The 13,442-nt window shown below is 64.9% G+C and overlaps 1 protein-coding gene across 27 annotated transcripts in view; it reads right to left on the bottom strand.

Annotated features, from left to right (window-relative positions):
• Positions 1 to 3,506: 3,506 nt before the first annotated feature.
• CCDC57 (coiled-coil domain containing 57) overlaps positions 3,507 to 13,442 on the bottom strand; it is a 97,551-nt gene continuing 87,615 nt past the window's right edge. For 24 of the 27 annotated variants that reach the window (XR_014820533.1, XR_014820531.1, XR_014820519.1 and 21 more), the window contains one exon: positions 3,507 to 3,938. Coding sequence is in view for 10 of the 27 variants with exons in the window: in XM_084983286.1 (XP_084839412.1) it covers positions 3,736 to 3,938 (203 nt within the window). In the remaining 17 variants the exon portion in view is untranslated. Of the gene's footprint in view, positions 3,939 to 6,436; positions 6,553 to 13,442 lie in introns of all 27 variants that reach the window. The other 3 variants (XM_084983274.1, XM_084983288.1, XM_084983270.1) reach the window with 2 other exon arrangements.

Genomic DNA, 13,442 nt, shown 5'->3' with positions numbered 1-13,442 from the left:
CCTCGAGGGTCCGCGGCCTCCCGGCCCAGCCCAAGACCAAAATGGCTGTTGGCGGCGCTCCCTGGCGTCTGCCCCTCGCCATCCGCCCACCTGCCCCACCGGGCCTGGGACGAGGCGCTAGGGCCCTTCGCGGCCCGGCCTCGGGAGCCCCATGGGGCTCAAACGTCCAGGCCGGGGGCTCGGACCCCGGGACCAAGGCAGCCTGCGCGGGGCGACAGTCACCACGGTCGCTCCGGAGCACGCGCGCCCAAGGCCGGAGGATGCGGGTCGGCGGCGCCCCCTCGAGCCAGGCCGCGTCGCCCCCAGCTCGGCCCCGGCCCCGGGGTTCCCCCGACCCCAGGATCCAGGTCTCTGGCTCCCAAAACCCATCCTCGGCCCGGTCCGGCCGATCCTACCTGGTCTGGAGACGGGTGGCGGAGGGAGAGCGAGGATGGAGCGAGCGGAGGAGATGAGGCCCGGCCGCTGCCGTCTCTCTGGCTCCCTCTAGGCCCGCGCCGGCGCTATTTAACCGCGGCCGTCCCCGCGCGGACACGCCACATGGGCTGACAGCTTGGCTGCGCCGCCCAGGCCAATGAGCGTCGGGGCTGCGCCCCGGGACCAGGCGCGCCGCCGCCGGTGGGGTGATGCCGCGCGCCGCCGCCGGGCGCCGGGACCCTGCACGGAGGCGCGCCCTGGGGGCGTGGAGCTGGGGGCCCGGCACTCGGGGAGCGCAGGGGCGGGGCGGGGCGCGGCGTCACCCCCGCCCCCGACTTCCTTTCCGCGCCCCGCGCCTCCCGGGGCCACCTCTACCCTCGCGGACGTGGGGGCCACGTGTGCACCGCGCGCGCGGGGGAAACGGGACGGGGCGTGCTTGGGTCACTCTGGGGGTCATACTGGGGCCACTACGGGGGTCGGACGGACCCCCCCAGGCGTCCGGACCGACAGGCCCGCTTCCGAGCCCCTCGGAGCCGGGCCGGGGGCGTGACTCGCTCCGCCGCCGCAGCCAATAGGGGACCGGGGGCGTGCGCGCCGACCCAATGGAGACGCGCGAGTGGGCGTTGCTAGGCGATAGGGTGATGGGCCGGGCGGGCCCCGGGCGCTGAGCTGAACGCCGCGGGGCGAGCGCGGTCGTTGACCCGGACGAGGGCGCCCCGCGCGGGGTTACTGCCGGTCACCCCAGTGCAGCCAGGCTGGTCCTCCTTGCTTTGCCGCCCAAATCCGCGAGGCCAGCGCGGGAACCCACGGGGACGTTCCTGGGGACCGGCGGGTGCTCCCCGCGGCTCCCTGGAGGCGGCCGCTGGGAGAGGGCTTGGCCATCTGGCGAGCGGGCTCTTCGTATGACTCGAACAAAGGAGCCTCGCTACACAGGGGCACTGGCGCGCGCACAGAAACCGGTGTCTTGGCGCAGCAGCGCGCCCTCCCTTGTAATTCCCCTCCTCAAATGTGCACCAAATTTACCAAAAAACCCCTTAACTTCCAAACCAAAGGGAAAACAGTCCCCGGGGTCACGTGAGAATCCAGGAGGGCTGCCCTCGTGGCCTGACTGCCACGCCCTGCAGCGCTCTGGCTACCTCCTGGGGCCTCAGACAGACCCTTGGGAGGCCAGAGGAGCCCTGGCAGGTCCCCGGGCCCCGCAGCCTCATGGTCTTGAAATCAAACGCGGCTGCTTCTTGCCCCTGCTCTCTGGCAACCCCTCCTGCCTTGCCCTCGGAAGCTCAAGGGCTGTCCGTGGTGCATTGCACCGGCCAGGGGCGTTCAGGGCCGGCACAGAATGGGACTGGCACGTGAAACCACAGCTTTCTGTGCCCACACACCCCCAGGCACCACAGTGCTCTCTTCCCAGGCCTCTACGTAGGTCCCGCTGGCAGCTCCATACCTTGGTCCCAACCTTCCCTTTGGCCTCGTCCCTGGGGGCTTCTGATTCACACACTGTAGGGAAGAGAGGGGTGGGCAAAGAGGGAAGAGCCCCAAGGTTCCATGGCTGAACTGCCGTCCCCACCATGCCAGATTTTCTGTAACTTCCCTCTTAAGAGCTTTCAGACCCCCGGCACCCCGGACAAGGAGTGGATGGCCATGCTGCACCAACACCCCAACTCTTGGTGCCTTGAACTATCCTAGGCTTACTTCCTGATGGTCAGTGGGGCTCTGCTCACTGCAGGGGGACAGGGGCCCAGGCTGGGCAGCTAGAACGAGACCCTGGTCTGCAGCCCAGCGGCTGGCGCTGCTCGTGGGCACTGAAGCACTCTGAGGAAAAGCAGCAGGGCATCTCGCTTCACTTTTTCCACTACAGGAAGTCACGAGGCCACCCCTCACTTAAGGAGGCGCAAGCCAGAAAGAGGGAGCATGGAGACCCCTGCCAGCTGGCTGCAAATCTGCTGCCAGCAGTCTGCTGCCTGGCACATCAGAGAGACCTGCCACTGCCTCTGCAGCTCCCCATGCATGACAGCCCGGCACAAGCAGAGTGCCCGCCTGGGTGCTGGCCTGCCTCCTCTCCGTGGAGATGGAAGCCGGGGGCGTGCACCAAGGTGAAATTCAAGAAAGGCCGCGGGGCTCTGCCCCAGGGGAGGCCCGGCCAGGGTGCAGCCCACAGGCCACGCGCCTCCAGGGCCGGCTCTCTGCTCCTCCTGGCAGGACAGCTGTGCCCGGGGCCACGCTCCCCTTTTCCACAGAAACGTGGCCCCTCGGGAGAGCCACCACTGGCAGGCACGCGCCAGCTGCCTGGCTCAGTCCAGGCCCCAGGATGACCTGAGGACCCCACGGACAGCTCTCAGTCCCCCTCCAACCCCGGGAGGAGAGGCCAGGGACAGCCAGGCCCAGCAGGGCAGGCAGCTGGCACTCGGGCCGGGAGTGGGCATCACACACACCCACTGGGTTGCCCGGGTGCTCCCCGCACCTTCTCCACGGCTCCCCATCCCATGTCACCCTGGGGGGAGGCCCGAGGCTGGCAGGGAGGTCAGGAGGCCTCTCAGGGACCGCGTGAGGGCAGGGAAGCGTCTGCCCAGTGCCGGCCCGGTGACAGGCTCGGCTCCGGGCAAAGCTTCCTGGCCTACAGCCGCCTCACGCCCCAGCCCCTACACGGGGGCTGTGGGGCCCCGGCCTGACACGGAGCTGGTGCAGCAGGGCCGAGGGCAGAGGCTGCCGGGCTGGAGGTCAGAAGGCCTCCTGTGGGTGCTGCCAAGACAAGGGCCCCGACCCACGGCCCAGCCCCCTGGGTCGGGTGCCCCTTCCGTGGGTGGCTGGGTTTCTCTGCCCGTCTGCAGGGTTCCCTCCGTCCCCACGCGGACCAGGGAGCCTCGGCCGGGACCACACAGCGCGCCCTGGAACCCACGTTTGCAGCAGGGGCCGCGGAGCCCAACGGCGGGACGTCAGGCTGGGAGGGCTGCTCACGCGCGTGGCACCTGCCGTCAGGTCGGTCCCTGGCTCTCGGGGTTAAACCAGAATGTAAACGGAGTGGGGGCAGCGTGCGGGACGGTGCCAAAAGCCGTCATAGTTGGACCTTTGATTCACAAGAGACCCGGCCACGAGCGTCACTCGTGCAAAGCCCAGGAAATCTTTTACTGCCTTTCCCAAGTGGAAAAAACAACTGGGGGCTTTGGGGCTGGTCTGGGAGGCAGCTGAGCAGCACTGCGGAGGCTGCTCTGCAGCTCGCCAGGGGCACACACAGCCCTGATGTGGAGATAAAAGCGCCAAGGAGGAGGAGGGAGAAGGGGGAGGGGTGGGAAGGCGGGGGGCGGGGGGTGCTGGTGGCCGAGGAGGTCAGTCCTTGGCGTTGTAGTTACGAATCTTGGGGGGCCGCTGGCAGCCTTTAGGTCTGGCAGGACGCGCCCTGAGCTGTCTGGCGGCCTTGCCCCTCGCCTGGGTGTCCATCTTCATCCCTTCCATGGCAAAGACCATCTGGGGCCGCAGGGGGCTCCCCTCGGGGTGTTGGAGGCTGTAGGCCACTGGGGGTGCCGGGTGCTCTAGCAGGTGGAGAGAAACGGGGGGGGGGTCACCAGGAGGTGGGAGGGGGCCGGATGCTGTGCTTGGAGAGCTGGGTTCACTCCAAGCCCGCCCCCTGTTCCTTGAGCACACGCAGGCCAGTGGCCGCCAGCAGTAACAGCCCAGCGGCATCAGCTGTGCCTGGGGGCCCGGCCCTGGCCTCCCGCACAGAGGGGCTCTGTGGGCACGTGCTCTCCAGATGCTCTATGGGGCTTGGCCTGGCCCTCCGCTGGGCACTCAGGACATCTGGCCCTGAAAGGGACATCTCCCGTCGTAACCGTTTCGTAACGGGTCCCACAGGGGTGCCGAGGTTAATGGTTGACTCACTTTCCAGGCTTTCAACCACCCCCTGCCCTCTGGCCATGCTTGCCCGGCCCCTCTGGCAGCCCCCCCGCCCCAGGCGTGGACAGGCCCAGGCCCAGCGATGCTCCGGGGGCAGCCTCAACAACGTGGACAAGGGCTGTCTTTGCACCAGGGACCACGGGTGATTTTTCAACAGTGCTTTGAGCTTTGCTCTCTTTTCCTAGTTTTTAGAACTAAGAATGTATTTCTTTTTTTAAAAGTACCGAGAAGATGTTGTTAAAAAGCAGTTATGAGAGTTCCCCTCGTGGCTCAGTGGTTAACGCACCCGACTGGGATCCATGGGGATGCGGATTCGATCCCTGGCCTCGCTCAATGGATTAAGGATCCCGTGTTGCCATGAGCTGCAGGGCAGGTCACAGATGTGGCTCAGATCTGTCATTGCTGGGGCTGTGGCGTAGGCTGGTGGCTACAGCTCCAATTGGACCCCTAGCCTGGGAACCTCCTTATGCCGCAGTGGGTGCAGCCCTAAAAAAAAAAAAAAAAAATATTGTCTACAAATGTATTTAAAAATTGAAAAATAAAACAAACAAAGCAATTATGACGTGCAAGCTCCGAGGCTGCTCTCCCTCCCTAGTGCACTGGCCCAGTGGGTGGCGGTCTGGGCTCCAGAATGGTCTGCACCGGGGAAGGACCCTGCCCCGGGGTCGGTAAGCCTGGCTGAGTGGCACTGGCATCCCTCACGGGGGCTGCCAAGCCACCACCTGGGCGTGGAACCCTGATGCTGTGGGGAGAGGTCTGGAGGCCCGGCCAGGACGTGGCCCAGCACCGCGAGCTGCACAGGCAGACCCACCTGGGAGAGTCTGGAGGCTGAGGCCAGGCCAGCAGGGCAGCCGCACAGCCTCTGGAGGGAGACGGGAAGCTGGGCTCTGAAAGCACACAGCCCACACTGCACTTCCTCCAGCGACCTCAGGCTGGGGGTCTTCCAGGCGCACCCGGGCCAGCCTCTCTGCTCCGCTCGCATCTGGAAACATCTAGAACCGTCTCCCCTTCCCAGAGCCTCCCTGGGGTCATAGCCGGTGGTGCCCCTCCTGTGTCCTCATGGCCGCTGTCCTCTGGCTGTGGGCCTCTGAGGGCGGGCGTCTCAGGTGGGGTGAGGATGTGGGTCCCTAGACAACCCCCCCGCCGGCCCCCGGCTTCCTTGGCCATGGCTGCTTCCTGCTCATTAAGAAAAGGCTTGGGAGTTCCCGTCGTGGCGCAGTGGTGAACGAATCCGACTAGGAACCATGAGGTTGTGGGTTCGGTCCCTGCCCTTGCTCAGTGGGTTAACGATCCGGCGTTGCCGTGAGCTGTGGTGGAGGTTGCAGACGCGGCTCGGATCCCGCATTGTTGTGGCTCTGGCGTAGGCCGGTGACTACAGCTCCAATTCGACCCCTAGCCTGGGAACCTCCATGTGCCGCGGGAACGGCCCAAGAAATAGCAAAAAAAAAAAAGAAAAAGAAAAGGCTTGTGTCGGGAGTTCCCTTGTGGCTCAGCAGGTTAAGGATCTGGCATTGTCACTGCTGTGGCACGGGTTTGATACCAGGTCCAAGAACTTCCATGTGGGGCAATAGGCACGGGCCCTCCCAGCCCAGACGCCTCTACAAGTGGAGAAGGGGCCTCTGGCCAGCTCCAGCCGTTTGCCTGCTTTCCTGATGGAAGGCAGCAGCCAGTGGGGAGGAGCAGGGCCAGGACTCCGACCGCCGGGATGCTGGGGTCCCTCCCTCAGGGGTTTCCGGTGGCCTGAGTTCATCCCAGAGCCACCTCGGGCTCCCGGGCTCCCGGGGAAAGCGGGCTGGAGGGCGAAGGCCAGCCCGCCTCTGGCTGCGAGGCCAGCGCCCTGGGACCAGAGGCTGCCTCCCAGGGTCGCCCGGGACTGGGGTGGGACCTGCGCACAAGGCCAAGCTCCTGGTCTCTGGTTTTCATCCTTCTCTCTGCAGAGTCGCCCTGGGGGGTGACTGGCTCCTCCAGGACAGGCCTCCAGGGCAGCGCGGGCCTGGCTCAGGCATGAAGCCGGACAGGACAGGCCTGTTCGCCCTAGGATGTCTCCCTGTGCGCACGCCGTGGTCCCGCAACTCAGAGCAGGAGCTGGCACATGGCAGCGAGGCCCCCACCCTGCTGCCTGCCTTCGCTTCCTTACCCGGCCCGTTCTGCCGTCCTCCTGCGCTGGGTGCTAGGGGCACGGCTCTGGCCTCCCAGGCGCCAATAGTCCAGCCCCCACTCTCGGGAAGGTTCCGTGAGATGCAGGCGGGGCTCCTAGGGCAGAGGGGCATGTGCTTGCCCTTCGGTGGGTGGCCTTCCCCGAGACCTTCAGGGCACCCTAGGGCCTTGGGTGGGGAAGGCCTCGTGGACCAGCGCTGGGGGAGGCGGCCCAGTCTCCCATCTGGGGACTCCAAGGCTCTGCGCGCGGAGGCCTGAGCTGGCCCAGCTGGCCTGGCCCTTCCATGTTGGCCTCCAGGGTGCCTGCCTTGCGGGCTGAGCCCGAGGACACGCGGCCAGGCCTCTAAGGGCCACTGCACTGCTGAGAAAGGGGATATCCGCCCTGGCTCTCCAGAGCCTTCCCTGGAGCTGGGGCCACTCAAGACTCAGCTCCCGGCAGCGGCTTTGGCCACCAGGGACAAGGCCCTCTGAGGCTCACCTGGGCCTCAGCTGCTCTAGCCGGTTCTTCGGGCTCCTCTCTGGGGGGACCCCGCCCCGTGCCGACGGCCCCTCCTCTCTGCCAAGGCCTCTCTCCTGCTTCCCCGGGAGTCTCCTCACCCCCACCCTGGACCCAAGGGAATCGGTGGTTATGAGGTAGAGTCTGCTGCTGCCCCCACAATCCGCCCAACAGAGCCCGAGCCTTCAGTGTGGGATCCCTGCGGGCAGGACGCTGTGACCAGACCCTGAGCCTGCCCGGCCGCTGGCCCCTGGGGCAGAAGCTCTGGGCGGACACGCACTGCTCTGCTGGGCGGCGGAGGAGGAGGGCAGGCAGGAAACCCTTGAGTCTCCAGGGCCCGGAGGCCACTCCCAGCCTGGGGCTGCAGCAGCCTTCAAACCCACGCTGGGGAACACAGCGGCGCCCTCTTCCGCCCTTCCCGAGGCCGGGACAGTGGCCCTGATCCTCCTCACGTCATTTTTAGGGGCACCTCCTCCCTGGTTTGGGGCTTCCCCAAGCCCACGTGCAGGCACCCCTCCGTGTGGCCCAGCCTGGCTGCCATCGTGGGCTCTGGGAAGGGCCGCTGGGCTGCAGGGAGCCAGGCCTCGGGCAGGGGACCAGGGGTGACGCTCTGTGAAGAGAGCTGGCCGCCCTCTGAGGGAACCCAGCCCTTCTGGAGGCCCGTCTGAGGCGCAGCTCCATGGGAGAGGGGCTGGGGGAGGCCAGGCTGGGAGGGGGGCAGAGGAGCTGGCGCCAGGACAGAGGTCAGGACAGCGGGGGCTGGGCCCAGGGATGGGGCTTGGTCCCCCTTGGGAGGCAGAGTGTAGGCAGGAGTTGAGGAGCCAGAGGCCCCCGTCGGGACCCTGGCCGGCTGTGTGTGGGGACAGCCTGGAGCACACTGACCAGAGCGCTGGGGGGCTGGCCTGCCTCCTCTCCGTGGAGATGGAAGCCGGGGGCGTGCACCAAGGTGAAATTCAAGAAAGGCCGCGGGGCTCTGCCCCAGGGGAGGCCCGGCCAGGGTGCAGCCCACAGGCCACGCGCCTCCAGGGCCGGCTCTCTGCTCCTCCTGGCAGGACAGCTGTGCCCGGGGCCACGCTCCCCTTTTCCACAGAAACGTGGCCCCTCGGGAGAGCCACCACTGGCAGGCACGCGCCAGCTGCCTGGCTCAGTCCAGGCCCCAGGATGACCTGAGGACCCCACGGACAGCTCTCAGTCCCCCTCCAACCCCGGGAGGAGAGGCCAGGGACAGCCAGGCCCAGCAGGGCAGGCAGCTGGCACTCGGGCCGGGAGTGGGCATCACACACACCCACTGGGTTGCCCGGGTGCTCCCCGCACCTTCTCCACGGCTCCCCATCCCATGTCACCCTGGGGGGAGGCCCGAGGCTGGCAGGGAGGTCAGGAGGCCTCTCAGGGACCGCGTGAGGGCAGGGAAGCGTCTGCCCAGTGCCGGCCCGGTGACAGGCTCGGCTCCGGGCAAAGCTTCCTGGCCTACAGCCGCCTCACGCCCCAGCCCCTACACGGGGGCTGTGGGGCCCCGGCCTGACACGGAGCTGGTGCAGCAGGGCCGAGGGCAGAGGCTGCCGGGCTGGAGGTCAGAAGGCCTCCTGTGGGTGCTGCCAAGACAAGGGCCCCGACCCACGGCCCAGCCCCCTGGGTCGGGTGCCCCTTCCGTGGGTGGCTGGGTTTCTCTGCCCGTCTGCAGGGTTCCCTCCGTCCCCACGCGGACCAGGGAGCCTCGGCCGGGACCACACAGCGCGCCCTGGAACCCACGTTTGCAGCAGGGGCCGCGGAGCCCAACGGCGGGACGTCAGGCTGGGAGGGCTGCTCACGCGCGTGGCACCTGCCGTCAGGTCGGTCCCTGGCTCTCGGGGTTAAACCAGAATGTAAACGGAGTGGGGGCAGCGTGCGGGACGGTGCCAAAAGCCGTCATAGTTGGACCTTTGATTCACAAGAGACCCGGCCACGAGTGTCACTCGTGCAAAGCCCAGGAAATACTCTTCCTTTTTTTTTTTTTTTTTTTTTTTTGCTTTGTAGGGCCACACTCGCAGCCTACAGAGGTTCCCAGGCTAGGGGTCCAATCAGAGCTACAGCTGCCGGCCTACACCACAGCCAGAGCCACGCGGGATCCGAGCCGTGTCTGTGACCTACACCACAGCCACAGCAACGCCGGATCCTTAACCACGGAGCGAGGCCAGGATTGAACCCGCTCCTCACGGATCCCAGTCTGACTGGTTTCTGCTGATGAGGGGACTCCCGCCCAGGAACTCTTTTACCGCCCGTCCCAGGCTGGAGAACAACCCCTCGCTGTCCAGCAGTCGTTACACATTTACGCGGCTTACTGCCCCCGGCAGTGCTCAGAGGACGCAGTTCCCATGAGGCCAAGGCGACAGGAGCCCTGCCACCTCTTTACTGAATTCCGGGGACCACACACTTTAAACCCCTCCGGGGCACGGGCGTGAGTGTTTCTTAAACAAGCAGGATCACACTCGTGGTTCAGTAGAAGGGTCTGTGTAGAGGGTGCTCCCAGGAGAAGTGCTGACATGAGGAGAAAAGCAAACCAGAAGCAGCGGTCAGAGACCTGGGAAGTGGGGACAGCAAAGCAGCCCCAAAGGAGAGTTCCAGTCACAGTGCCTGGGGGGGGCAGAGAAGGGGGGATTGGGGGGCAGGGCACTGTGTGTAAAGATGGGGGAGGAATTGGGGGGCAGGGCACTGTGTGTAAAGACGCGGGGGGGGGGAATTGGGGGGCAGGGCACTGTGTGTAAAGACGCGGGGGCGGGGAATTGGGGGGCAGGGCACTGTGTGTAAAGACGCGGGGGGGGGGGAATTGGGGGGCAGGGCACTGTGTGTAAAGACGCGGGGGGCGGGAATTGGGGGGCAGGGCACTGTGTGTAAAGACGCGGGGGGCGGGAATTGGGGGGCAGGGCACTGTGTGTAAAGACGCGGGGGGGGGGAATTGGGGGGCAGGGCACTGTGTGTAAAGATGGGGGGAATTGGGGGGCAGGGCACTGTGTGTAAAGACGCGGGGGGGGGATTGGGGGGCAGGGCACTGTGTGTAAAGATGGGGGGGAATTGGGGGGCAGGGCACTGTGTGTAAAGACGCGGGGGGGGGATTGGGGGGCAGGGCACTGTGTGTAAAGACGCGGGGGGGGGAGTTGGGGGGCAGGGCACTGTGTGTAAAGACGCGGGGTGGGGAATTGGGGGGCAGGGGGACCACCCGCAAGCGCTCACAGGGCTGGGAGGGAGGGAGTTGCCCCAGGGCAGGAGGAGAGCATGGTAAGAATTACGTCAATGAGCTGAATTCACCAATGAGAAAAAGACTCTCAAATTGGTTCTATGTAGAAAACAAACAAGATCCAGAAAGATGTTGTGTAAAAGACCCATTCAAAACAAAAGACACATAGATATCCAACCAACCCAGAATTAGGGCGTTCCCTCTGGGCACAATAGAATTAGCAGCTACTCTACAGCACTGGGAGGCAGACCTCTGGCCTGGTACCGAGGGTTCGCGGATCTGAGGTTGCCACAGGCGTGGTGTAGGTGGAAATTGCCTCTGATCTGACCCCTGGCTCGGGAACTCCATGTGAACTCCATGTGCGACACGGCAGGCAAAACAACCAAAAAAAGGGAATTAGGCACAAAATGTCCTAAGAGGCAAAGAAGCACTCTGTGTGCTGGTGAAGAGACGCCTTTAAAACATGTCAGGTGACACGGGACAGCGGTGCAGCAGGTGCAGCGTAAAGCAAGTGGCAGAAACAGGTAGGTGAAGGGTTTAATCTCCCCGGAGATCACAAGCTCATACAGAGACGCAGAGACTCAGGCAAAGGTATGAATTAGCATGAAGTTAGGAGGCACGTTACCTGCCTAAACTAAGGGCAGCTCATGCACTTTCCTTTTCTAAGACACAGGCATATACAGAACCAAACCACTTATCAGGCCACAGGGCAGGTCTCAATGGTTCCAAAGAGAGTACAACAAAGCCTGAAGCCACATCAAAACCCTCCCAAGCCTGTACTGCCCTGACGGAGCAGAGCAATCCCGGAGCGCTGCTGGAAATCGCGGAGCGAGTCACGAGACATTTCCAAGCGGAGTCTCGGAGTTTGCAGGTCACGGCTGAAAGGGCCTTCGGTCCCCTTTATCCGGAAACACGGACGGTTCAAACTACCAGGAGGTGGGCCAGCCTCCAGCGTGAGGAGGCAGAGAGAAAGACACAGAACACACTCGGCAACAAGGAAAAGGAAGTCGGAGCGACAAGGGCAAACTCCAGCGAAGTAAGAACCCAGGCAAACAAACAGCACAGCGCAAGATTAACCTCTGTCAAGACTGACCCAAAAAACGGAGAGGAAACGAACCCAGCAGGGGTAACTCGGGTGACCGAGGAGCCATCCAGGCCGTCGCGTGGGGCACACGCTGAGCTCCTCAGCCCGCCGCACAAGCGTCCAGTCCCTTCTCGGGAGCTGCGACGGCGACGGACCGGCTCAGACGGCTGGAGGAGAGCCTCCTGGAGCTTCACGGAAACCGGGTTTTCCAGGGACAGTCGATGTCTGCGGTGCTCACTTACTCAGATCAGCAGAGAGAGCGTGTGTGACAGCGGCCCAGCTCGCTGATGAGCGAAGCTATTCCCACCCCAGGGGAGGGCCGCGCAAGAGGCGGCTAATGCCGGCCGTGGTCGGCTTGTGCGTGTGGCTCTACAACCTGCACACAAACGGTGATCTGATCTGTACACATCAGATGAGTCTTAAAAACATATGGTCTTCACCTTAAGAGGAGCCCAGGTCTCACCACAAAGGGGAAGGAAAGGCGTGTCTGAATGCGGAAGACCACGCCTGACGTGTGACCCCCGCTTCTGACGGACAGCGAGACAGTGGAGGAAGGTTCTTAGCTCGGTAGAGGTGTGATTTTAAACACCCTCTGCAATCCTTTTTCGTTGTGGAAAACGAGCCCCAGTCCTCTCGAGTCAGGGGACGAGACAAGGGGACCCCCCGGCTGAGATGGTTCCAGGGTCCCCACCACCTCTGGCGGGTACGCGTCAGCCCTGAGGGAGGAAAGTCACCACGGGGACGACAGGGCCACAGGCCGCTCTCAGGGACAAGGCCCCAAGGAACAGCCGCTAGTGAAGCGTGGACGTTCGTGGGGACAGGGCAGCCTGGGCCCCGGAGCCCCCCAGCCAAGAGGACAACATCTTAGAAGCAGCGAGAAAACGCCAAACCCGCCTGCCGCCTGGCTGGTAGAGGGAGTCTCGCTGGGACGGGCCGGACGCCTTGCCGTCACTGTCTGCGGCTGGAGGACAGGGGTGGCGGCTGGTTTCCGTGGCCGCTTCTGCCACTAGCCGCTGGTGGCCTTCCCCGCCCAGGCAGGCGGGGTCCAGGCCACCACCGCTTTCCACAACGAGTGAGAGATGTGCCATGGTCCCCGGGGTGCAAATCACCGTGCGACTCCAGCAAACAGGCGTGTGTTTGTTTTACCCACGGGTTCCTAATGGGTTTTCCAGCCGAGGAACTGCGTCTTCACACGCGTCCTGAGTGCAGGTCTGCAGCCCAGGGCAGCTCTGGCCAAGTGGGAGGGGAGGCCAGCCGCTCCTCCACCCCAAGGCCTCCCGGAGGCCCTGGGCCCCGGCAGTGAGGACACCCCCAGGAGTCCTAGCGCCTCGGCGGAGGATAATTAGGAGCAGCCAAGTGAGCTGATGGGAATTAGAGCAACTCTGCAGGGACCCACAGCGGCCAACAGGCGAGGGGACACCCTGTCCTTCCCACCATGGTCCTCGTGGCGCTGCCTGTGACAGACTCCGATCTCCTGGACTGGAGACAGGGACTGGGAGGGGGGGCAGGGCCAGGAGAGAGACAGACGTGGGGAGCAGGACGGCCGCCTGGTCCACGGCGTGTCCCCGCGGCTGCCCGCGGCTGCCCGGTGGCCCTGAGCTCAGGTAGTCCTGCTGCACCTGAAAACGGAGCTGCCACCGCTCGGTCATTCCCATCCAGTGAGACGCACCCATTCTGAGTGTGCAGCACATGCTGGGGGGCGGCAGAGAGTCCACACAACCGCGGGCCTGGAGGCTTCCGTCCCCCCAGCGCCCCCCACCCCCGGCACCCACCCTCTGCTCTCCGTCGTTATGACTTTATGGCATGATGGTCGTCCGCAGAATTTCACTGTCTGGTCCTTCCGGAGGGCAGCGCGCTGCTTCTGCGGTCACGGCCATCGGGCCCTGCGCGTGTGGGACGGCGACACTACTCAGCACGGGACGCCTTCCGTTCATCTGCTCCCGCCCGAGTTCAGGCCTTTGGCTGCGGGGACCCTTCTCCCTCGCGCTCTCCCAGCCACGCGGGCCGGAGCGGCGGGGCCGTGTGGGGTGTGGTTCACTTTTTAAGCAGCGGCCACGCTGCCTTCCAGGCGCGGTCATCCGTGCTCCCTCGGGTGGGTTCCAACCGCACCAGGCTCGGGTCAGTGTCCGGGTTTGGAGGTTTCCCGTCGTCGGAGTGACCGTGCCGTGTCCTCTGGCCGTGGCTTATATCCGCGT

Source organism: Sus scrofa, chromosome 12 (assembly GCF_054392235.1).
Source record: "Sus scrofa isolate SSC_HxYL_T2T_F1_AM1 chromosome 12, Sscrofa_HxYL_maternal_Yorkshire_Landrace_v2.0, whole genome shotgun sequence".
NCBI classification, from domain to species: domain Eukaryota; kingdom Metazoa; phylum Chordata; class Mammalia; order Artiodactyla; family Suidae; genus Sus; species Sus scrofa.
This window is presented reverse-complemented; position numbering and strand designations above follow the sequence as displayed.